Raw genomic sequence first — 23623 nt, 5'->3', positions numbered from 1 at the left:
TTGATCAAGCAATAAAATCAAATTAGATAACATTTTGATTTTTTAATATCCTCTAAAACTAACAGCATAAAATGAATAAGCGAATTTGTTACAGCACTTTATTATCCAGACAATAACTATCGACAATCTCTTCAAATACCTGCATAACTTTATTTTTATAATCATCATTAGTTCTCATCATTTTCTTAATAAATGATCCTTTATCTTTGGTGAGTATTTCTCCAAAGCTATCGGTATCGCTAAAATATTTTATTGTAAGATCGTCGTCTACCCAAAACTGTGGTACTAGGCATGCAGTTGCAACAAGGCCCCATAGTTTATACTTTTCACAGGAACTCTGAAATTGTTCTAGTGACAAAATATCTGTGATTATTACGTCGTTAGAACTGAGGACATCTTGCAATTTTCGATAATAGTACTTTAAGAATGTTGTCATATTCTCTTCACGGAATACAGGATCTAAGTTGCAATGTAGAAGTAACATGACATCCCCTGCAGGCGGTTGACATGTAACAGCCTGGAAATCAACCAGCACGCAATTGTCAGGTGCGAGTCTTTCATTAACTTCTTTATAACTAAATAGAATATTATTATTCCATAAATCACGATGGCAAATCACATTACGATATTCAAAAGAGAAATGACTAAGGTCGAGTGCTAAGTCCCAAACATCAGTCCATCTACTTTCTATCTCTTTAAGAATATGTAAATTGTTATTATATTTAGAGAAGGATTTAATAGCTTCTAATGCACCATTCATGCATTGTATAAACCATGGATCGGACTTTATGTAACCACCTCTGTTAAGATCTTCTTTATGTTCGTCATATATAATGAAGTGTTTTTTTAACTGCTTTCGTTTCTTCTCTTCATAAACTAATGATCCAGCGTGGAATCGAGCTAAGGCTTGTAAAGCTAGCAAGGTATGTTGTTGGTCAAACGTTTCGTGTTTATTTCGTGTTCTGTATTGAAGAAAATTTAAGTCCTCAAAAACCATTGCTTCATTGAGAGTCATCACAAGGTTAGCACTCCACGGAGCTAAGTCTAAAACATAAAGCAAAGTAAAACAAAAATTTGCCAAATTGACTTGCTGCAAGTGTTTCCACAGCGCAAGTCCTGAAGTTTATTACTAAGCATAAGGCATCTTATGTGGTATATTTTATGTTAAACATATTATCAGTAATATAGAACTTGTATAGAAAATGTAAATATTGGAAACTTACCAGCTAAATTAATTTTATCTCTGATGAAAACGTAAAATTTTAATTCTTTGTCAAAAAGTTTCATCTCTTTTACCATTTTAGCTTTGGATGCATTGGATTGAGATATTGATTTTATGAAAAAACTATTGGACTGAATTTGTTTGTTGCCAGTAAATTGTATTTCGAGTTTCCAATAATCTGACAGGAATCCTAACATCTTCTCGCTAGCCCTATGCAGGCTATAACTTTTGAAAACAGTATCTTCATTAACTTCTTTACATTTCATAAAGATTGTAATAGCATCTTGCTTCGATAGTATAGATGGTTCACTATTGTCACTCATTTTACAGAAATTATGTTTGTTGAAAGTATTGCCTTGCCAAACTTTTGACTGTGATACTTCAAAGTAAAATTACATTATTACTTGTTTCTAAAGATTGCAGCAGGAAATTAACCAACTATTCCTTACTTACATAATATTTCTAATGGAGGAACATTTAAATAGCTGTTAATGTTTTGAACATGATAAGAACATGGCAGTACAAATACCATTGTCACCATCTTCGTTTTCTTAAGTTAAGAAAACAACTCTTATTTGGAAATGATTTATAATAATCAGACTACTAGTATTTAACTTATATGATAAGATAATTACGATAAAGACCATATGAATAAATAGTATTAGAACAGTTGGATGTTCTGGAATTATTGTCTTAAAATCAACATCGTTCATAGCTGGGTACAAAATGTTTCTACTAAATCATCTAGAAGTTCAACTACTCGATTTCTATATTTTTTGTTTTCTTCAGCAATGTCTATGAATTCCTGACTTCGAGAAACTTCGTTTACTCTGGCACAGTTTTCAGGATTTTGAAAAAGTTCTTGTCTTTTATCTGCAGTCATAGCTATTATAGGAACTATCAAGGCAGCTTGAGTCATCCCAAATATGAGGCTCTTCGTATATGATTCGACAAAGTTAGATTTCTTAATGATTGATGTTATATCTATATTTTCTAATTCCAATTCATTGCTTAGCACTCCATAATAATAATCAATCATTCTTTTCGTATTTTTAAGCCTAAAATCTTTTGTAGTATTCATATATATCATGGAGGATAAGTCAAGCGCAGGCGCACAGTACAACACTGTTTGATAGTCGACTAGAAGCGCATGCATCTTGTCATTATCCAATTTTTTGAGAAAAATATTATTCGACCAGACATCGCGATGTACTACCGCATTTCTGTATTTCGTACTAGGTTCCATAAGATCCCAAGCACGACTAAACAGTTTAGGAATCTTTTCTCCAATTAATTTTACAAAATTTTGTTTTGATCGGAATTCTGAATAAACTTTTAGAAAGTCAATGGCTGCTCGCATTCCCGTATCACGCCAAGCCATACCGTTTGTGGGCTCAGAGAGAGAATCGGCGTAGTCCTCCCACAATCTGTAAGGTCTATTCAATAATTTGCTTTGTTCCTCTTCGTAAACGAATGATTGAGCGTGAAATCTTGCTAAAGCAGCTACTGTTGCCATAATGTCATCGTACGATAACGTACTGAGATTACTGGGCATTGTGTAACCTGTCTGAGTAACATCTTCAAACACAAACAAGTCTTCTTTAATATGTAATAATTTTGGACGCCACGTTCTTAATCCTTTAAAAAAAATTGACTTTCTCACTGAGTATTATTATAGTACTAAGGTTCTTTGTTCGTATTAAACATTTATTAAAATAATCGATAATTAGATACGATTTGTTGTTACTGTTGTTAAAAGTGAATACGATTCAGCAGAGCAGTCAGTAAACAGCAGAAATTATCCATACTAATATTATAAATGCGAAAGTGTGTCTGTCTGTCTGTCTGTCTGTCTGCTAGCTTTTTACGGCTCAACCGTTCAACCGATTTTGACGAAATTTGGTACAGAGGTAGCTTGCAACCCGGGGAAGGACATAGGCTACTTTTTATCCCGGAAAATTTAAGAGTTCCCACAGGAGTTTTAAAAACCTAAATCCACGCGTACGAAGTCGCGGGCATCAGCTAGTTTGTTAATAAATTCTCCACACTCACCTTTGTTATCACGAAAGTTTTGGAATAATTTACTTAACATGACATACTCCTTGTTAAAGAAGGATGTCTTTCGTAAATAATTTGCCTTCCATTCGTCAAATCGCGGCACACATTTTATGAAAAATGTTCTACTTCCTGATTCAGTGTCGACGATCAAACTTAAATGTTCTCCCAAATAGCCTACAAGACTATTCGAATAATCCCTGATATACCAATTTAAAAGATTTATTTTTGATGTTCCACATTGTTCTAAAATTGATTTTATATCTTCGTCACTAAGAAGTTCCATTTTGCTTTACGAGCTTCGTGTAAATGGTTCTTTGTATCTTGTTAGCCTACATAAATATTACATTTACTCAATATTTATGTTATTTCGAGTTATCTTTACCAATAAAACTGTGTAGAAATATAAATAGCGAGACGCTAAGTACAATAATTTATAACCAAACAACAATACATCCATACTAATATTATAAATGCGAAAGTGTGTCTGTCTGTCTGCTAACTTTTCACGGCTCAACTGTTCAACCGATTTTGACAAAATTTGGTACAGAGATAGCTTGCATCCCGGGGAAGGACATAGGCTACTTTTTATCCCGGAAAATTAAAAAGTTCCCACGGGATTTTCAAAAACCTTAATCCACGCGGACGAAGTCGCGGGCATCATCTAGTTCTTCATAAGACCTTAATATACAAGACTAGCTTCTGCCCGCGGCTTCGCCCGCGTGGCCTACAGGAAACAAATGGCATTTTTTTTCAGAAACAAACATTATAATATCAGGACGCGCACTCTGAACAGCACCGAATAACACATATAACCTTCCAACCCCCATTTCACTCCTTTAGGGGGGGATTTTCTCATAGTCGTTTCTTAGCTGACGCCTAACCTCAAGAAAAAACCTACTTTCCAAATGTCAAGTCAATTATAATATCAACAATAATTAAAACTTTCCCATACAATCTTTCATCCCTATTTTACCACCCTTATGGGCAAATTTTCCAAAAATCCTGAAACACGTATTTCTTCATTTATAACCGAAAACCCAAATACCAATTTTCATGCAAATAACTTGAAAAATGACCGATTTTCATACAAACTTCCATCCCTCATTTAACCCACTTAGGGGTGAAATTTCAAAAAATCCTTTCTTAGTGGATACCTACTCTGTATAAAGAATAGACCCCTATTTTACCACCCTTATGGGCAAATTTTCCAAAAATCCTGAAACACGTATTTCTTCATTTGTGACCGAAACCCCAAATACCAATTTTCATGCAAATAACTTGAAAAATGACCGACTTTCATACAAACTTCCATCTCCCATTTAACCCACTTAGGGGTGGAATTTCGAAAAATCCTTTCTTAGTGGATACCTGCTCTTCACAAAGAATAGACCCTCCAAATTTCATGTCTTTAAGACCAGCGGTTTAGGCTGTGCGTTGATATCTATGTCAGTCAGTCAGTCAGGACTTTGAATTTTATATATTATATAGATAGATATTAATAAAATGTGATCAAGCGTGAAAATACTAAGTATTACCTATATTTTCGTCTACATAGATTTTTCGAATCAGTCATTAAGATGATCCACAGCTAGCTACTCGATTTTATCAGTAATATACCTTCTACCTTCAAATTGTATGTCAATCCTCAAGGATGAAGACAAAAGAGTAAATATTTAATATTAATGAAAATTATATTTTTTTCCTAAAATTAAACACCACCAGACTGATGAGGTCAATTAATTGAGTTTTAAAGCAGTCTCTAACTAAATGCTACTAGAAATAGTAGCAACGGCTGCACTTTTGTCAAGACTTATAGAAAAGAAAAAGGTTAGAACCAGTTCGGAATTATTTTTGCACCCCATTCGTTAATTATAAGATTTTTACCGCAGTATTCCTTGCATTTTGTGTCATACAAACAAATACGGTTTTCTATCTCTACAATTTATATAAAAATATTGCCACAATGGACGACATAAACAATTATTCCGCGAACATCTACAACGAAGTAAGAAATATAAAAGAGTGATTAAAAACCGCTACGAGAAAATTCCCGCATGTGTTGTATATTATGTATCGAGGCGGCTATTTAAATGCCGGTTTTTAACTGTCCCGTGCGCGTCTCGCTTTAGTGAAAAGAGAAACCGTCCCGTACCTATACTAATGAATTTTTTGTCTGAACTCAAGAATTAAACAAGTTACTTAAAAATTTTAAAATTATAATTTATTGTTAAATTATAGACCAAACACTGATGATGTCAAATCTAAGTCTAAAAGGGGGTCTCTAAGCATTTTTCCTAAGCGCTTTTCCTTCAGTTGTTCGTAACTCGGCGCCCACAGCTGGACTGGTTTAGGTGTGTGAGTGGACTTAGCTGGCAGATCTTCGTCGTCGCTGGTCGGAGGGTTGAGTTCCATGGGGGGTTCCTCGTCATCAGATAGCTCGACTTCTTTATATCCGGATATGTGTTGCAGGAACAGTGGGCACAGCATGCTCACCGGAGGCACCATGTGAGGCGCGGCTGATAGAAACTGAAAAAATTAAAAAATATTTATTCACCAAAAAAGGAACAAGATCCCGGGTTTGATTCCCGGCACGGGCAATTTGAGAATTTATAATTTCTAAATTGTTTCTAGTCTGGCCTGGTGGGAGGCTTCTGTCGTGACTGGTTACCACCCTACCGCGCCGAAAAGCGATTTAATGTTACGGTACGATGCCGCGTAGAAATCGATAAGGAGGATGGGTTTAATAAGCCTGTCATATTTCTTTCAAGTTAGCCCGCTTTCATCTTAGACGGCATCATCACTTACCAGATGATATCGCAGTAAAGACCTAGCTTGTAACAGAATAAGAAAATATATAATATATTGAATTTGTGTAATTTACCTGTGCGATAGCTGTGTTTGCCAGCGCAGCCTTATTCAATTCTTGTGTCGTAGTGTTGGTAAAGGACTTCACATCATAGAGAGTCTGTTCGGCCATTAGAGCGCTGAACGCGGAAGAGGGGAGGTTCCTCCGCGATAGCACTTCTAGACGACCTTCCTCTGACCTCTCTGGTTCTAGGCAGTAGATCTCCTATAAATGAAATAGAATGAATCAACCCATCGCTGACTCACTACTGAACATGGGCACAGTTCACAACATTTATTAAACTTGTAACAAAACGTCTAGCTTAAAACGCACAATAATTCAGAAAAGTTGTAATTCAGAGATGTATTCCTATCGAACCCCGGACCCCCGACTGGAAAGCCGACGTCTTAACCACTAGGTTAGCACCGCTTCTTGAATATTGATGGTCTGGTCCGATCCAGAATATACGGTTGTTAAGTACGACAGCGATTTTGGATCGTATTTTCTTGAGTTGCATTTGGAGTGTCAATACAAGTCCACAAAAGCCCTAAATTCTCGTAGACCTCGAAGACTTATTTGGAGAAGTAGTTATTTTTTATATATCCAATATCCATACTAATATTATAATAACAAAGTGTGTCTGCCTGCTCAACCATTAATTAATCTGTTTAACCATTTTTAAGGAAAAATTGTTACAGATAGCCTGCATCCCAGAGAAAAGACATGGCTACTTTTTACCCTGGAAACTTGTATCTCCTTAGGGGTTGAATTTTCAAAAATCATTTCTTAGCGGATGTCTACGTCATAACAGCTATCTGCATGCCAAATTTCAGTCCAGTAGTTTGAGCTTGCGTTGATAGATCAGTCAGTCAGTCACCTTTTCCTTTTATATATTTAGATATAGAATTATAGCTTTTGAAAGGTTACAAGCCTACTTACAGAATTATTTCTCATGACATACAGTCTCACGGTATCGGGAGATGACGAGCCAAACGCGCAATAATTGAAGATCCCCGTCGCAGGGTTCAACAGACCCTTTTGTACCAATATTGGAGTAGAACTGTGCGGGCTAAACACGTAAACTGAAAAAAATAATTAAGTTAAGTTTCAAATAGTTACACAGCACTGCCGTCTTATGTCGATGGCGAAAATGGCGACTTAATACTATGACAAATAATAACAAATACATAAATGTTAGTGATGAGATATCTGTCAACATAGTATCAACACGAAGACCATTATTTTGACATAGTGTCAATTTTAATTTTCAGCATAACACGTAAAATTTAACTCCTCACGCGCCGTTTTAACTTTTTGTGTCAAATTTCAAAACATTTCAAAAGTACGATTTTAGTCCTTATTTTAAAGGTGGGGCTCATCAAGCGTACTTGTATAATATGCCCATATCTGTGTGCTCTACAGAGTTACATTGTCAATAAAGTCTAAAAAAATTGTTTTTCTTGGCTAAAGTTTGGTCAAAAAATAAAGTCCATATTTTCACAAGTTTCAAAACATGGCTTGATTTTTTTAGTAAATTAGTTCTTCTTACCATCATTATTTGTGGTGAGCATAGCCATTTTGTTGGTATAAGGATCGGATACCAGACAAGTTGTTTCAATTTGGACCATCCATTTTATGGTGAGGGACAGAAGACTCCACACAGCCAAACAATTGCTTGTTGTACAAACTAGCTGGAAACAAAATATAACGTCCATTATTATTGGCTGTTGCTTTAAATTGTAATAGTTTTTATGCTATAAGTGACATCACATGGACGAAGTCTTTTTTATTTATTTATAGACTAGCGCTCGGCTGCAATCAGACCTGGTGGCAAGTGATGATGCATTCGCGGGTGTCAACTAGTAATATTATAAATGTGAAAGTTTGGATGTTTGTTACTCCTTAATGCCACAATGACTGAACCACTTATCTGAAATTTGGAATGGCGATAGCTTATACTCGGGGTAATTTTTATACATGAAGTTCCGCGGAGTTTTGAAAACTGATAGACATTGGGGTCCCAAGGTGCTGGAATGGCAACTTCGCACCGGAAAGCGCAGCGTTGGAAGTCCGGTACGATGCTGTATAGAAACCAAAGTTGTATGGGAGTAATAAAAACTGCCATAGTCCCTTCCAGGTTAGCCGGTTTCCATCTTAAACTGCATAATCACTTCACCAGGTGTGATTGCGGTCAAAGGTTCACTTGTACATGAAAAAAAACTACTTACGTAATGTGCAGCGTCATTATTTCCAAACTGGACTTGCACGCCTTTCGGCCGTAATGCGGGATGCGATAGAGTCGTCCGTAAGTTGCACAGGTGCGAGTCCCACAGAGTAAGCTTGCAGCCGAACCACGCGGCGATCAGCGAGCCGTCCTGCGATATCGCCACACCGCCCATCGAAAACTCATTCAGACCTTTTCTTTCAACGACTCTTTTGTCCGCGAGGTTTTGTCCGACATTCTTGTGTATGTTAAAAATGGTCTTTATAGCATCGTCATACGTAATTTCCTTCATATACGGATAGTTTATGACTTCGTTAGCGTGGAGATTTTCTCCTACTTTGAATCTGTTATGCACCGGATTTCCGAGGTAATATGCTATCCCTGACGAGTAGTAACAGGCGGTTAAACAATACCAACCGGTTTGCTTTTTTTGTTTGTACTGTTGCGTTGTATCGCGTTTCCATATCCTGAATTTTTGATCGGCGCCCGACGACACGCAAAATTCGCCTTTATTGTTAAGAGCTATAGCGACCACTCGGCATCCTCCGTGTGACAGTTCGACACAGGTACTCAGTCTAAATGGCTGATCTTTTTTTGCCTTTGCAGCGAAGAACTTCAATTTTTCTTCGGGATAGTTAACGCCGTCGTTCCTGTACTCTGACGTCACAAGCCATGACCCGTCGGCGGATATCGCCGCACATGTCACTTCCAACTCCAGCGGTACTAGGTTATGTCTTTCAGAAGTAAGACTGTTTACTTGTGTTATATCGATCTGAGAAATTGATAAAGAGTAACTGAAATATACCTACAACTGACAAAATAATTATGATATTCTTGACGTACTTTTGGGATGGACGCATAGTGAAACGTCACGAACGTGGTGAAACACATTATTGGTCAGTGCATCCATAATGAACGATGGAGATAGAGCACAAGATAAAGACAATGCAACAGGCAGCAGATGAAAATATATGCAAAGCTACGGTTCCGTCGTACGTTTAGTGATTGGTAACTCAAAATGGTTAGCGCCCACTGAGATTTTTGTATGGGATTATGTAACAGAGTGAGCGCTATACTAACTTCATCCCGCGGATAAGGTATAGTCTTTATATATAAAAGGAAAAGCTGACTGAATGACTGATCTATTAACGCACAGCTCAAACTACTGGACGGATTGGGGTGAAATTTTGCATGCAGATAGCTATTATGACGTAGACATCCGCTAAGAAAGCATTTTTGAAATACAACTCCTAAAGCGGTAAAATATAGGTTTGAAATGTGTAGTCAACGCAAAGGAAGTCGCGGGAATGAGCTAGTATTTACTATGTATATGTATGTGTATGTATGTATGTATTATGAACACTTACATTGTAAAGAACTTTGTTTGTAACAGTCGAGTACAGTTGCAAGTATCCAGTCCTGCCCGGCATGAGCAGCGCAGACATGGGTCGGTGGTAGACGAGGGACGCGCCGAGCGCTCTGCAGACGGGCGACAGCCCTCCACATTCCAGGATTGTCGTTTCCACATACATAAGCGAGCTCGCTATAATTACGGCTGAAAATATTTTTTTTTTATTTCAATTAATTTGATGATTTTATTTGTCGATATTTCGACCCGATTGCATGGGTCAAGAACAAGAAAAAGGATAGTTCGAGTGCCCATGATAGCTCAAACTTCATCTTTCGCAGCGCAGCACTGCAGTTGAGTGGCAACCACGACCAATGCAATATCAACAAATGAAATCATCGAAATCGTGGTATGGTAAATATATAAAAGAAAAAGGTGACTGACTGACTGACTGACTGATATATCAACGTACAGCTCAAACTACTGTACGGATCGGGCAGAAATTTAGGATGCAGATAGCTATTATAACGTAGGCATCCGCTAAGAAAGGATTTTTGAAAATTCAACCCCTAAGGGCGTGAAATAGGGGTTTGAAATTTGTGTAGTCCACGCGGACAAAGTCGCGAGCATAAGCTAGTAAGCTATAAATCATTAGTACCTTACATGTACAGAAGGATTACTCGGCAAAGACGTTTAAATAAATAGTGACTCTTGTTGCAATGCAATAAAGTACTATCTAACTCGCTCAGTGCTGCGGTCTAAAATTTAATGAACATCCTCTCTTTCTATCGCATAAACTATCTTATCTTTCTCTCTCTCATAAGAAAGAAGTGCCGTCAAGGGTCGCCTCGATGGAAAGTACGCGGCAGAATGAACATCGACCTTTAAAAGGAGATTTGTAGAGCATTGTCTCTGTCGTTGAGACCGACAAAACGTCATATAGGTATGAGTGACGGAGACAACGCTCTACAAAGCCGAAATGTCAGGCTAAAGGCCGACGTACATTACTTTCGGCCGCAAACAGTAGGCATATTTCTCGGACCATGAGCGTAGTCTAGTAAAACGCGCATTAAGCACGTGAAAATATAGTAATGTGTAAAGGCACTTACAGTTATTTGAAAGTGTCACAGCAATGTGGGTATCGTTGGCTGTAATATATCTGACGAATGCCGGCAGTCGAGGAATGAAATTCTTCTCATGTGCTTTTTGGGCCAAGTTACCCAAGGTCCACTTGACTAACACCTTTTCCAAACCACCAGTAATCAGGTAGCTACCTGTTGATCAAATAAATACTGAATTGTCATTTTAAAACGACATGCATGTGGAATGGCAAAAGAGCAAATAGCAAAATGACACTGACCTTTACTATAGTAAAAATATGGTGACAGGTCGAGACAATCGGAGTATGAGGGGGGGGGGTCTCTCCCCGATTGCCATCTCGACCTGTCGCGTACTATACGCTGGACTTGCGATTGTCGATTTGTTTGTGAAGCAACTTGATTTGTCATGTGAGCGTACTCGGAACATTTGACACTTAATTTCCAGTACACTCAAAAATAACTGTCATTTTGTTTGGGACAACTTTTCCAGCATACTTGAATATGTTTAGTTCAGATGCTTGATTTGTTATTGTAATCAGTATTTAGGATTTTGTATTAATTAATTATTTATTTACCTTGTGTAGAGAAACATGAAGCGAATGGGGGCAAGGCATGCCAGTGTAATACTTCTCTGGCGATTTGTCTGTAGTCGTACAGGTTCCCACGGAAGATTGTCACCCGGCCTAACGTGTCAGTTATAGCAATCATATTTTCTCTATGGTGAGCTGCTACTGATAATATTCTGAATTGATTGTGGTTGTGTATTCTACAAAAAATATATACATTATATGTATACATTATATATATGCAAGAATTTGATAGAATTAAGGTTATTAGACTTATTTTGTGAGTATTCTTGTTCATGTTACTATAGTTTATGGGCATCATCTAGTCTACAACAAATATAAAAAAACCGGCCAGGTGCGAGTCAGCCTCGCGCCACGAGGGTTCCGTACTACAGTCGCATTTTTTCGACATTTTGCACGATAATTCAAAAACTATGATGGATAAAAATAAATATAAAACTGTTTTAGAATGCACAGGTGAAGCCCTTTCATATGATACCCCACTTGATATAGTTATTTTACTTCGAAAATTGAAAATACTAACTATTAGTTCAGGACCACAATTAATTTTTTTTGTGTGATGTAACCACAAATTCACGGTTTTCAGATTTTTCCCCGAATGTCTGCTAGAAGACCTACCTACCTGCCAAATTTCATGATTCTAGGTCAACGGGAAGTACCCTGTAGGTTTCTTGACAGACAGACAGACAGATAGACAACAAAGTGATCCTATAAGGGTTCCGTTTTTCCTTTTGAGGTACGGAACCCTAAAAACATTCAAAGATTAAGTGTTTAGCTTACTCTGTTCTCAAATGTGGTTGATAAAGATTCTGTATGTAGAGGGTTTTTGTCCCATTTGTGATGGCCACAAATCTGTCACCAAAGCACCAACCTAAAGCCACAGACATAACCTCAAAGTATGGTACGTTAGTGTTAATGTAGTGACATCCTAAGCTCCCATTTTTGATAGAATGTCTTGCAAGGTGAACTTTAAGTGTTGCCACGTTAAGGCTGGTGATAAAACACTCATTGCTATTTATTAAGTTGAATGTGCATACTTTTACAAAATTTGGTATGTGGAGTTGCTGCAACAAAGAAGTAAGTATACTTTAGAAATACATAATTACAAAACAACCAGTGATAACTGTCTTGACACAATGGCGAGTTGCTGTGGTCAACTAGTAGAAGTATGAAGTCCCAGGTACAATTCCTGGCAGGTGCAATTATAGGTCTAGTATTAGCCGTCGCTAGATACCACCCTACTGAAAAGTTGTCACCAATAAAAGGATATGTTTGTGTATGATGATAAACCAGGCTCTGTGAAGGATTTCTCTGAGTTTGTTGTGGGCTTTTCTCAGACCAGCGTGTTTAGAACCCTCGTAGCTTTAGTTTTAAGTTCGCGTAAAAATTATCACCATCTTACAAAGGCAACAACCGACAATCAAAAAGTGTAATTTATTACCTATTTTGAATAAAACATTTGACTTTGACTTTGATAACCTATAAGCTTAGTAAAATGTCATACCCCTACCATCATCTTAGACTGTATTATTACTTACCTTTAGGTAAGATCAAGGGCTAACTTGTCAGCCATTAAAAAGTATACCAGCATGGAAACAGGTTGCAATGTTAACTAATATAAGAGCCCATATTATACAGCTTGGCTTGGTAAAAAAAATTCACAATTTCAAATCCTGTGGAAGTTCAAAGCTGCTCTATGATCTCAAATAACTGATCATTGATCAAATCTTGATGTACTTGTTAATAGTAAAGCTTCTAAGCCAATTTTAATCCATCATAGCTATCTTGCATGCTGGTTACAAGATTATGATAAACTTTTAGCAGAAAAATATTAGTCTCATGGAAGTTCAGAAATATAAAAAACAGATTTTTTAAATACAATTAAGTTGAGAAATCTAGCCTAGATAAATAAATGTTGATTGAAAAACATGCAAATAACTCACAACTTCCCGAAGCACAGCCCCATGCTCCCAAGTCCATGTTGTGATTAGACCAGAATCAGAGCAACCATATAAATTATAATCTTCATCCTCCAGAAACTGGACAGCTACTAGCTCATGAATTAATTCCTCAGTTTCGAGTGTGCGTATGCAATCTCCTGTTTGAATGTTGTATACTCGCACCACATTTTCAACAATTATAAGGATAGATCTAAAAAAAATATTTACATATTTGTATCACAAACAAGTATAAATATATATTTATCATCTTAATCTGATACAACCTTATTCAATATTCTTGTAGTCATGGCCGTAGCCAGGGGCGGGGAAGGTTTGGACCTCGAAATCACATACAAAAGGAAATTATTTTTAAAATGGATAATATACCAGTTCTTGAATTTACCAATTTTTTGTTTATATATCAAAAATTACGCGCTCGCTTCGTTCGCGCGTTTGTTGTGTATTAGTTTATGCCTGCTCGCAACTATGTCTGGAAAAAGTTTAGGTTTTCAGAAGTCCCACAGGAACTTTTTGATTTCCCGAGATAAAAAGCCTATGTCTGTTTCCAGGATGCAAGCTATCCCTGAACCTACCTGGTAAGTGGTACCTGGTTGTACCTGGTTAAAAAGATAGGCTGTGAAAAGATAACAGATAGATAGACAGACACACTTTCACATTCAAAATATTAGTATAATAATATTGATAATATCTACAGATTATTTCATAAATATATCAAAAATTTCACACACGCTTCGCTCTCTCTTTTATTTTAAATTGGTTAATGCTTGCAACTTTGTCCACATGGATTTAGTTTTTGAAAATCTTGTGGGACCTCTTTAATATTCCTGGATAAAAAGTCCTTTCCAAGTGCAAACTCTCTGAGTAATACCAAATTTTGGTTAAGAAGATAGGCTGTATAGATAGGTAACAGATACTTTAGATATACACTTTCGCAATTTGCATTTTTAATATTAGTCGGAAGGTACAGATGAGGATTTCTCTCACTCTACTTTTCTCTTTTAAGAGGTGTTTCAGAACATAAAACGTCGTTATGGTCAGATTTGTTTCTCTTGCTTTAAATTTTTGTTATAACGGAAAAAATTTCACTCGCATAAAATTTCTCTAACCAGGTAAGTACTTACTACCCGTCAAGTCGCGAAGAAGTGTTTCTTTGGAGTGTCTTCTTCTGGACTTTCAAAAAAGGAGGTTGTTTTTCTACCTGTATACACCAAAATCGACCGATTTGCGTAAGTAATTTTTTTTTATCAATAGAGAAACTTAGCGACACTTAGAGAAATTAGCCACAGTTAGCCACAGTGTGGCCAATTCAGCTGTACACAATCTCTAAACTAACTAAAATGATAAGTCTAAATGTATTGCTATCCCTTTCATAATGTTGCTTGCGGAAAAGGATAGCACTAGATTTAGACCTGTTAATTTAGAGATTGTGTACTACATAATCGGTCCCATAAAAAAATTGGATGTCGGTTATAACCGACAAAATTATAAATTGATATTGGAGGTACCTACTAAGTAAAGACTTTTTGAACTTGAGAACCCAACTCCTCAGCCCTGATGCTGTAAAGAATTGCATTCCTAAATCGTGGTGATCCCACAGGATTTTTAAAGAATCACACTTTAAATGTTTTAACGAAATTTGGTCTGAGTTACCTTGCATCCCAGGGACGGGCTACTACGGATAGATAGGCTTCTTTTTGTCCTGGGAAATCAAAAGTTCCCACGGCATTTTTAAAAACCTAAATCCACGCGGGCGAAGCCGCGGGCATCAGCTGGTAATATTAATAAAATAGCTGGACACATACTCTCCATCAGGCGAAAATACAGGACGACGTTCTATTAAACTTCTGCCAGCTTTCCTGTTAAACACGTATTTGGTTGGCGTCGTTTCATCATTTAATGTCTTGACACCCATTTTTAGCAATCACATTGGTTGAGTAAGTTGATTTTGTTTATATTTCCAAGCCAAAACACACATTAAACCACATGACCTAACCTTTCATATAATATTAACAAAGTACTCTAAATCTAACCTCAATTCACAGTAGTGTGTTATCTATGAGTACGACAAGGCTCTTTTGGCACATGTATGACACGCCTCTCTGTCAATGTATATGACATTGACAGAGAGGCGTGTTGCAATGGTTGTACTTGGATGGAGAGTAATAGTGGTGTAGTAGTCTGTGTTGGTGTAAAAATTTCTTTCTTTGACTGTACCAAACAAACTCTCTCTATGACGTAGATAGAGTAATAAAGGTAGATTAAAGTACTGTGTAACCGCGTATGAGATAGCGATAGCACGACGAAACGATGAATAACACGACAATTATTACCATTATTTAGTAGTCAATATTTGTATTGACCGATCAACAATATTAGTATTAAATGTTTTTATATGGGTCCCAGACCTGAAATAAAATGATTTTTTATTTTTTTATTTTATTAAACGTTTTTTATGTGAAAACAAGTAAATAACTAATGAGAAATACAATTACGCCACGAATTCTCAAAGTTTGTTTTGCAACTAAAGTTGCATTCCTTGTATGTATTCTTGAAAAAAACCAGTTACACGATAAGGGACAAAAATAGGTTAGCTGCGTCTCTGTTTATCACATTAGTAACTTTGTCTGTGCTCTCTTTTTAGTGAGAATGAGAAAGCAAACGTTCCTTTATCTATCTTTATTACTCTATCTACGCTCTACGACCAAACCTAATTTCAAAAGGCTCAAAAGGGCTAGAACCCAGAGCCGTAAAACCAGTTTAAAAAATCCTAATTTCAATTTTGAAGGTCACATGAAAATACATTTTTATTTTTTGTTTATTTCATTATAATAAAATAACTAGGTACAACGAATTATTTTGATTAAATAGAAATCGTAAAGTTTGTTTTACACTCAAATATGGCTAGTGAAGCAGGCGAAGCACAGTTGCAAGTCCGATTTATAACCAAACAAGAACAGTATGTATCAATTTTATAATTTTGGCATGCTTTTTAGAAATTACTCATGTTTTAATGTTAATTGTATTTCAGATATGCAGTTTCGCACAGTCCGTATGCAATTCAAAGTAACATTCAGTCAGCAGAGTTGAATGCGCTAGTAAATGCATTATTGAAGGAAAGTAACGTGTCCTTAGAAAAGGCGGTAGAATTCGATTTTCTAATATGTGGAGAGTTGTTAGTGTCGACAGTCGCAGAACACTTGCAGGAGAAGGGTTTGTCGACTGAAGACACATTAGAGATAGAATATTTGGAGAGATTCCCTGCACCAAGTCCTCAGGATTGCTTGATGCATGATGACTGGGTTTCCGCTGTACATACACATGGGAATTGGTTAGTTTTTATTTCTATAACAATTTAGCAATATGATCTCACAGAGGACATTCTTGATGCAGTCTAAAAATGAATGTTTGTTAACCTTGGTCCTCTTCATCCTTTCCTTCCTTCCTTTCTAAAACATTAGTTTTTGAAAATTCCCACAGACTGTTAGAATGTTTGAATGTTTGTGTAGAACTGGATTGAATGAACACTTCTGATGTTTTCAGAGTGAGTGGGACAGAAAGTTTTGACAGACAATGGTACTGATTCTGATGGCAATTACATTTTTGAGTATTTGCATCTTTTTCTTACAAATGTAATAATAATAAGAAAAGAACAGAAAACTAAATTTACTTTAATACTGCCAAACCCTGTGACTTCAGGTGCCAGTCTTGATAGTGTTTAAATTTGTAGAGTAGGGCTCAAATTTAGAGTCTCCAATTTAAAATTCATTTTCCTCATCCTTTTGAAAAAAAAATTATATCAACATTAATATCTGATAATATGTGGCTGGCCTTCGGAAGTTTGTAGTTATTATTTTTAATTACTTAATGGTTTCAGGATCCTATCTGGGAGTTATGATAACAGTGTTCATATTTGGAACACAAAGGGCCAACACAAGCTTGCAATACCTGGACACACATCACCTGTTAAGGCCGTTTCATGGGTATCATTTAATGGCAATCAAGCAGTTTTCGTAAGGTGTGGAATGATTTTCAGTAATTTGCATCACTATTTTCTTATTACTGTACCTTTTTGACCAACTTCCAAAAAGAAGGAGGATCTCAATTCTGTGCATTTTTTTTCTATGTATGTTACACAAATTTTCTGGACTGACTGGCAAAATTTTTTCTAATTCCTCAATCCAGATGCTCACATTAGTCATTACTGCATTAAGCTATTCAGCCCTTTGGACATTGATTACAATCCACTCATTGCTGGCTCTACTGAGCATGGGTCTCCACCCTCCTCACAGAATGCGAAGGTCAAATGTGTATAGCCAAACTTTTACATTTCTTTGAGAACATAATGGACAATTCTCAGGCATGCACCTCAGTGCTTACCTTCACTGTTAGAGCGATTACGCACTGCACTTCCGTCATCCGAGTTGTCACCGTTATCCGTGAGAATATCTGGGATGTGCATTGGATTAAAATCGGACATATGAAGTAGTTTGGTCTAAGATGTGCACTGAATAGCTTGGATTCGGATCAGAGATCGGATTAGTGCGTAAGCAATAACTGAGTTCAGTCCGAGTCAGATGAATGTGTAACCGCTGTTAAAGCAAAAATAGAATATATTATTTTATTCAAGTAAACTTTTACAAGTGCTATTGAATCGTCAAATAGTATGTTAGCACTGGTTCGGAATGCAGTTCCTAACGAGAACAACCAGCAAGAAACTCTGCGGTTGCTCTTTTCAAGTGTTCAGTGCTTGTCTGGGATTGAACCCCTGGACCTCCCAATTATTTTGATAGTTGAGTTAGTTGTTACATCTACAAATTCCTAAATAATTGAATTTACTTTAAAAACACTTTAAGAACTAACATTGTTTAATTATTTTTATATAGTGGTTCCCATGACCAATCTGCAATGCTATGGGTCTGGAATGTGTCGGGCAATTCCGTAGACTGTGTGGTGACATGCAGGGGTCATGATAAGGGTGTGGAGTGCCTCTCTGTGTCAGCCGATGCTAACCGCTTTGCCACTGGCAGCTGGGATAATAATGTCTGCCTTTGGAGTACAAGTGAGTACAGTACGCGGCAGAAAGTAATGTACATCAACATTTAGAAGGAGATATCAGATTTGTAGAGTGTTGTCACTGTCATTGAGACAGACAAAACATCATATACAATGGGTGACACAGACAACGATCTGTAAAGCCGGAAAATCATTCTAAAGCCACTATTGAGCATGGGTCTCTTCTAAAAATGAAAAGAGTTAGGCTATAGTTTGCCACGCTGGCCCACTGTTGTCGGTTGGTAGACTTCACACACCTTTGAGAACATTATAGAAAATTCTCAGGCTTGCAAGTTTCCTTACGATGCTAAAACATCTAAACTGTTCGACTGGGAAAAGTTAGAGGTGCATGCTCTATATCGAACCCCCGACCTCATGAAAAGAAGGCCGACGTCTAATCCACTAGGCTAAACATATTACATAAATAAGTTAAGAGTAAATAAAAAGTTTTAAAGTCAAAGCGTCCTTTATTGTACTAAATAGAATTGAAATAAATTTATGAAACATGATATATGTCCAAACATCACTATATGATGATATGCCATTAGGGAGTTCCAGTGCGCACCTTCTCCATCATCTAGGTCTAGTCATAGTATTTTTTGAAAAGTATTCATGAAAACGAATTTCTTGTCATTTGAAATCCATTTTTTACTATGAATTTCATTTTTTTACCTTTCAGGTCTTTCTGATGAAGATAATGTGCCAGTAAAAAAGAAAAGTAAACCAGAACAGGGGAATATTAGAGTAAGTTAAAATAGTATAGTCCACACAAAACAAATAGTCCAGTCTGTTGTTGTAATATGCCAGATTGCACAGGTCGTAGACTAAGGACTCACGCGCTATTTTAACCTTAAGTGTCAAAATTACGGTTTTAGAACTTTTAGACCTTATTTTAAAGGTGAACCATACTTTTGAAATGACAGTTGACCCATAGAGTTAAAACAGCGCGTGAGGATTCATTTTGTACGGACTATAGAAATACTTTTAGGTTATAACTTTGGTTTGTTTTTATCTTGTAGGAACCTTTAACAACCCTAAAAGGGCACAGAGAGGCTGTGTCAGGGGTGCAGTGGATGGATTACAACACAGTAGTGTCTAGTGGGTGGGACCATTTGCTCAAGATATGGGATTGTGAACTCGGCGGTCTGAAACAGGAGATTGCGGGTAATGATCTTTTAATTTTTGGACTCTGAGCTTTAGAATAGACTAGTCTAGCCACCAGTAGTTTGATAATTTGAAGAAAGTACATAAATGGTAATTTAAAATAAAATAAAAAGGTACAGGTTTGTATGAATGCTAGTAAGTATGAATGTTTTGCATAAATGTTTTTGTATGAAAGGTTAAACACCTAATAAGTAGGTACCTACCTAAAAATATATATGTAAATCATGTGAGGTCAAAGATCTTTGTCAGCCCTAGCACAGACCACGGTCTATTTGGGCTGCAAATTGCAAACACCAGTCTCGGTTTTTATCTAGTGCTTTGGTCTAAAAGTGGTGTGTAATTCATTAAGTCGAAATAAAATAAAAATAAAATAAATAAATAATAAATATAGCGCAGCTCAAGTACGTTGCGACCATTAGATGTGTAAGGAAATTGTTTTGGTTACAGGTAACAAAGCATTTTTTGATGTGGACTGGTCACCACTGAGCAACAGCTTAATAACAGCATCAGCTGATAGACATGTACGACTCTACGATCCCAGATCGACAGGTAAACTAACACACTTACTTAAGAGTAGGCTACGGCGCCATCTCCACCGAGAAGATCGCGGCGACAGTCTCGCCGTGCCATCAAATTCGATACAAATTCTATGGCCCAATCTCCTGGGCGATACTATCGCGGCGAAACGACGAGTGACTCTGGATGAATATAACGTCACGGACTCGTCACGTCTCGCGACGATACCATTGAGTCTCGCAACGATACCGGCGAGACTCGCGGCGATACCGCCAACGTTACGCCCCATGAGAGGTACAATGAGGCGTTGCGGTCACGTCACGCAGCGATCCGTTGCAGTCTTGTGGCGTTTCGTTGCGAGTTGCGACGACACGCTGGCTGAATTAGCGATTATCGGACGATAGTAGGAACAGACTCGTTGCGATTCTCTTGTACGTAGAGATGGCGCCTTAGAGACTAGATTCCATGGCCGGTTCAGACCAGACCAGACGAAATCCCAAACAAAGGAAAATAATTTATAAAATGCGTACTAGTTCTTGAATTTACCAATATTTTTTTTGTAAATTCAAAATTTTTGCATTGAAGCTATTTGATTCTTCCGAGATAAAAAGCTTGTGTTCGTTTCCGTGATGCAAGCAATCTCTGAATAGTACCAAATTTTGGTTAAGAAGGTAATAGTAAACAGACCGATACACACTTTCGCATTTTTAAAATTAGAAGATTAGAAGATAGAAGAAGATAGGGATTTCATCTCGTACTTTTCTCATTTAAAAGGTGATTTAAAACTTGTGATGGTTTAAAAATGATTGTGGTGATTTAAAAATGTTTCATGGCTGAGCACATTTCTTTAAAAAAAATCTGTTTAAAAAAAATTGCGCTCGCGCTCCTGATTGCCTTTATAGCTATCTACTTTTACTTACTAAGTATATTTTAAATTTCAGATAGTATTGTGAAAACAACATATACGTCACACACCGGTTGGGTCCAGTCTGTGCGTTGGTCCAAAACAAGAGATACCCTTTTTCTCTCAGCGGGCTATGACGGACAAGTCAAGCTATGGGAGACGAGAAGGTGATGCATAGTTTTTTTTTCTAAATAGATGGTGCCCGCGGTTTCGTCCGCATGGATTTAGTTTTTTGAAATCACGTGGTAACAAGTCAAGTCAAGTCAAATGATTTATTCAAAATAGGTAATAAATTACTCTATTGATGGTCTGGTATTAGATTTGTAAGATATAGTGGTGATAATTATTACGCAAACTTAAAACTAAAGCTACGAGGGTAACCGTTTGGTTTTCCGGGATAAAAATTAAAAAGTAGCTAATACTACTCTGCAGGTCTTTAACTATATCCATGCAAAAATCACGTCAGTTTGTTGCACGTTGCAACGTGATTGAAGGATCAACCAGCAGACACACTTTCGCAAAATTATAATATTGGTAGTGATGTACGTGAATAAAACTAAGGACACTAAGGAACTGATTTTGAATTCATAATCAGGATTTTATGAAAATGATAACTGGGGTAAAGTAAAGTACAGTCTGACCGTTTAGAGTAGAAATTAAATATTTAAGGAACTAAAATGTTTTATATAGAGTTACTTCCAAATTAATGTTAGTGCTGTCAAAGATAAAAAATATTTTGTGGATTTAGATGGGTTTTAACAATTAAAAAAATACCAAATATTAATACCGTTTTGGTTGCAGTACATTAGAACGTGACGCCCTCATTTAATTTCTGCTCTTAACGGTCGATCTACGTTCAGATACGTTTATATAAAGCGAAAATTGCTAAGGCGCGTGGCCGCCATTTTAGTGACGTCAGCACTAGACTGAAGTTTCGAGCTGATGGTATATTTTTATTTCGGCTGACGTAAAAATGACGTCATATCGATGTTAATGAGACATGGTTCCAGCGCAACAGCAATTTGCAGGACTTTATATATATTTTACTTTATGTTAGTGGAGTTGTCAAATTCGATATATTTTGTTTCTAGTCCGAAAACCCCGCTGTACGATTTAAGCGGCCACGAAGACAAAGTGCTGTGCTGTGACTGGACGAACCCAGCGCTGCTGGTCAGCGGCTCTTGCGACAACACACTGAGGATATTCAAAGCCAAACACGCTACTACCAACGCGTGAAATGGTTAGTTTTAAATATTTTAAATTATAACGTTGGCTGTAAATATTTGTTCCAATGTTGGCCCAATTCTTCGACAAACAATATGCAATAACTACATTATAAAATTATACAATATTGATGTATTAAAATTTGCATTTATGATCTGTTTGTATTCTTTGTATTTCTTTGAAATTGAAATTGAATTGAATTTAATTGAGTGAAAAATAACGTAGGTTTAGTACGCGACAGGCAATCGGGGTGGCGACGCCCCGCACACCCACACAGCCCCGCGCTAACCCGGTGCGTCCCCCCGCCTCATACGCCGTTCGCCACCTCGACCCGTCGCGAACTATATATGTGATGAAGAGGGCCAATATTGTGACAAATATATAAATATATAATAGAACCATTTCGAAACTTTGTAGTAAATCTAAATACTAGGTTTATTATATTAAGACCAATTCTACTGTGCGAATTATGTGTATATGTGGTGCTGCGTGTGTGTGAATTCTATGGTATGGTTTATTATGTGGACATAGTCAAATGAATTTCTAATAAAGTTAGGTCAAAAATTTAACTACACATCCGTTTTTTTATTCCATTACAAGTTAGGACTCAACAACTTCTCTCAACTTACAAGGTGCGATCTCATCTGGTGTTACTTTGATGATGCTGTCTAAGGGTGCAATCTGTAAAGCGCACTCTGACTTTGCTTAGAGTTAAGACAGTGTTAAAACGAGACAGATGTATATCTCTTACATAAATTTGTCTCGTTTTAACTCAATCTTAAGTCTAAGCAAAGTAGAATTGCGCTCTATAGATCTCCGCCTAAGGATGGTAACGGGGTAACGTGGAAGGGGTATACACAGTATATACTCCAATGAAATACAAACCTTATTGCGACATAATGACGTTAAGATTTTGAGCACAAATTAAGACAAAAAAATAAGATTTCTGCACAGGTACTTCAGCCTATCTTATGAAAGTGGTAGGTAGTAAAGTACTGGGAATCGATCGTTTATAAAGCGTGCTTAAAGGAAACAAACTATGCGACGCGTCCGTAAGCCTCAGCCGACAGCTAGTCGCGATTGATTGGTGTACACAGACATGAGAGATATGTTTCGGACGTCCGAGCACTTAAAGTTACGTCCGACAGTGTGCACAGTTCAGTGCATTAGTATTGTCCAAATACCTATAAGCCGCGTCTTATGATAAAATTGTTTCGGCCGTAATGTGTACGAAATCAAGGCCGAAACAATTTCAGTAATAAAGTTTCAAATCAGTAATCTGATGTTTGCGTGACAAATTACTGGTTAATTCTCTACTCCATCACTCACGACTGACGTAACATATCTAGCAACAATCGTTTAATCTATGCAATCTGAGTAAATCCTCCTGGGTCCTGGCGAATCACGGGGCAAGCCTG

General features: G+C 37.0%; 4 protein-coding genes across 5 annotated transcripts in view; 1 reads left to right on the top strand and 3 right to left on the bottom strand.

The window, feature by feature from the left end:
• Positions 1-31: 31 nt before the first annotated feature.
• Positions 32-1545, bottom strand: LOC117989085 (uncharacterized). The gene is made up of 2 exons (XM_034976390.2): positions 1224-1545; positions 32-1044 (listed from the first exon to the last, which is right to left on the bottom strand). The coding sequence occupies exons 1-2, from the start codon at positions 1543-1545 to the stop codon at positions 89-91; spliced, it is 1278 nt and encodes a 425-aa protein (XP_034832281.1). The 3' UTR covers positions 32-88.
• A 386-nt stretch (positions 1546-1931) lies between these two features.
• Positions 1932-3873, bottom strand: LOC138403323 (uncharacterized). The gene is made up of 2 exons (XM_069503432.1): positions 3275-3873; positions 1932-2860 (listed from the first exon to the last, which is right to left on the bottom strand). Exons 1-2 carry the CDS (start codon positions 3561-3563, stop codon positions 1932-1934), a joined length of 1218 nt encoding a protein of 405 aa, XP_069359533.1. The 5' UTR covers positions 3564-3873.
• Positions 3874-5479: 1606 nt separating this feature from the next.
• On the bottom strand, positions 5480-15387 carry l(2)05287 (WD repeat-containing protein l(2)05287). The gene is made up of 11 exons (XM_034976394.2): positions 15148-15387; positions 13328-13535; positions 12165-12448; positions 11373-11563; positions 10807-10971; positions 9717-9904; positions 8354-9121; positions 7675-7816; positions 7065-7207; positions 6162-6350; positions 5480-5806 (listed from the first exon to the last, which is right to left on the bottom strand). The coding sequence occupies exons 1-11, from the start codon at positions 15255-15257 to the stop codon at positions 5513-5515; spliced, it is 2682 nt and encodes an 893-aa protein (XP_034832285.2). The 5' UTR covers positions 15258-15387; the 3' UTR covers positions 5480-5512.
• Positions 15388-16102: 715 nt separating this feature from the next.
• Positions 16103-23623, top strand: part of LOC117989086 (ribosome biogenesis protein WDR12 homolog) — a 32037-nt gene continuing 24516 nt past the window's right edge. Inside the window, exons 1-9 of one of the 2 annotated variants that reach the window (XM_069503431.1) lie at positions 16103-16301; positions 16374-16673; positions 17220-17360; positions 18229-18404; positions 19077-19141; positions 19417-19561; positions 20009-20110; positions 21019-21148; positions 22073-22221. In XM_069503431.1, the coding sequence (XP_069359532.1) occupies positions 16243-16301; positions 16374-16673; positions 17220-17360; positions 18229-18404; positions 19077-19141; positions 19417-19561; positions 20009-20110; positions 21019-21148; positions 22073-22217 (1263 nt within the window). In that variant the 5' untranslated portion in view covers positions 16103-16242 and the 3' untranslated portion in view covers positions 22218-22221. Of the gene's footprint in view, positions 16302-16373; positions 16674-17219; positions 17361-18228; positions 18405-19076; positions 19142-19416; positions 19562-20008; positions 20111-21018; positions 21149-22072; positions 22780-23623 lie in introns of those variants that run through there. The other variant, XM_034976391.2, reaches the window with a different exon arrangement.

This window comes from Maniola hyperantus, chromosome 15, assembly GCF_902806685.2.
Source record: "Maniola hyperantus chromosome 15, iAphHyp1.2, whole genome shotgun sequence".
Classification (NCBI taxonomy): domain Eukaryota; kingdom Metazoa; phylum Arthropoda; class Insecta; order Lepidoptera; family Nymphalidae; genus Maniola; species Maniola hyperantus.
The sequence above is the reverse complement of the archived record's forward strand: the minus strand, read 5'-3'. Positions and strand labels throughout refer to the sequence as shown.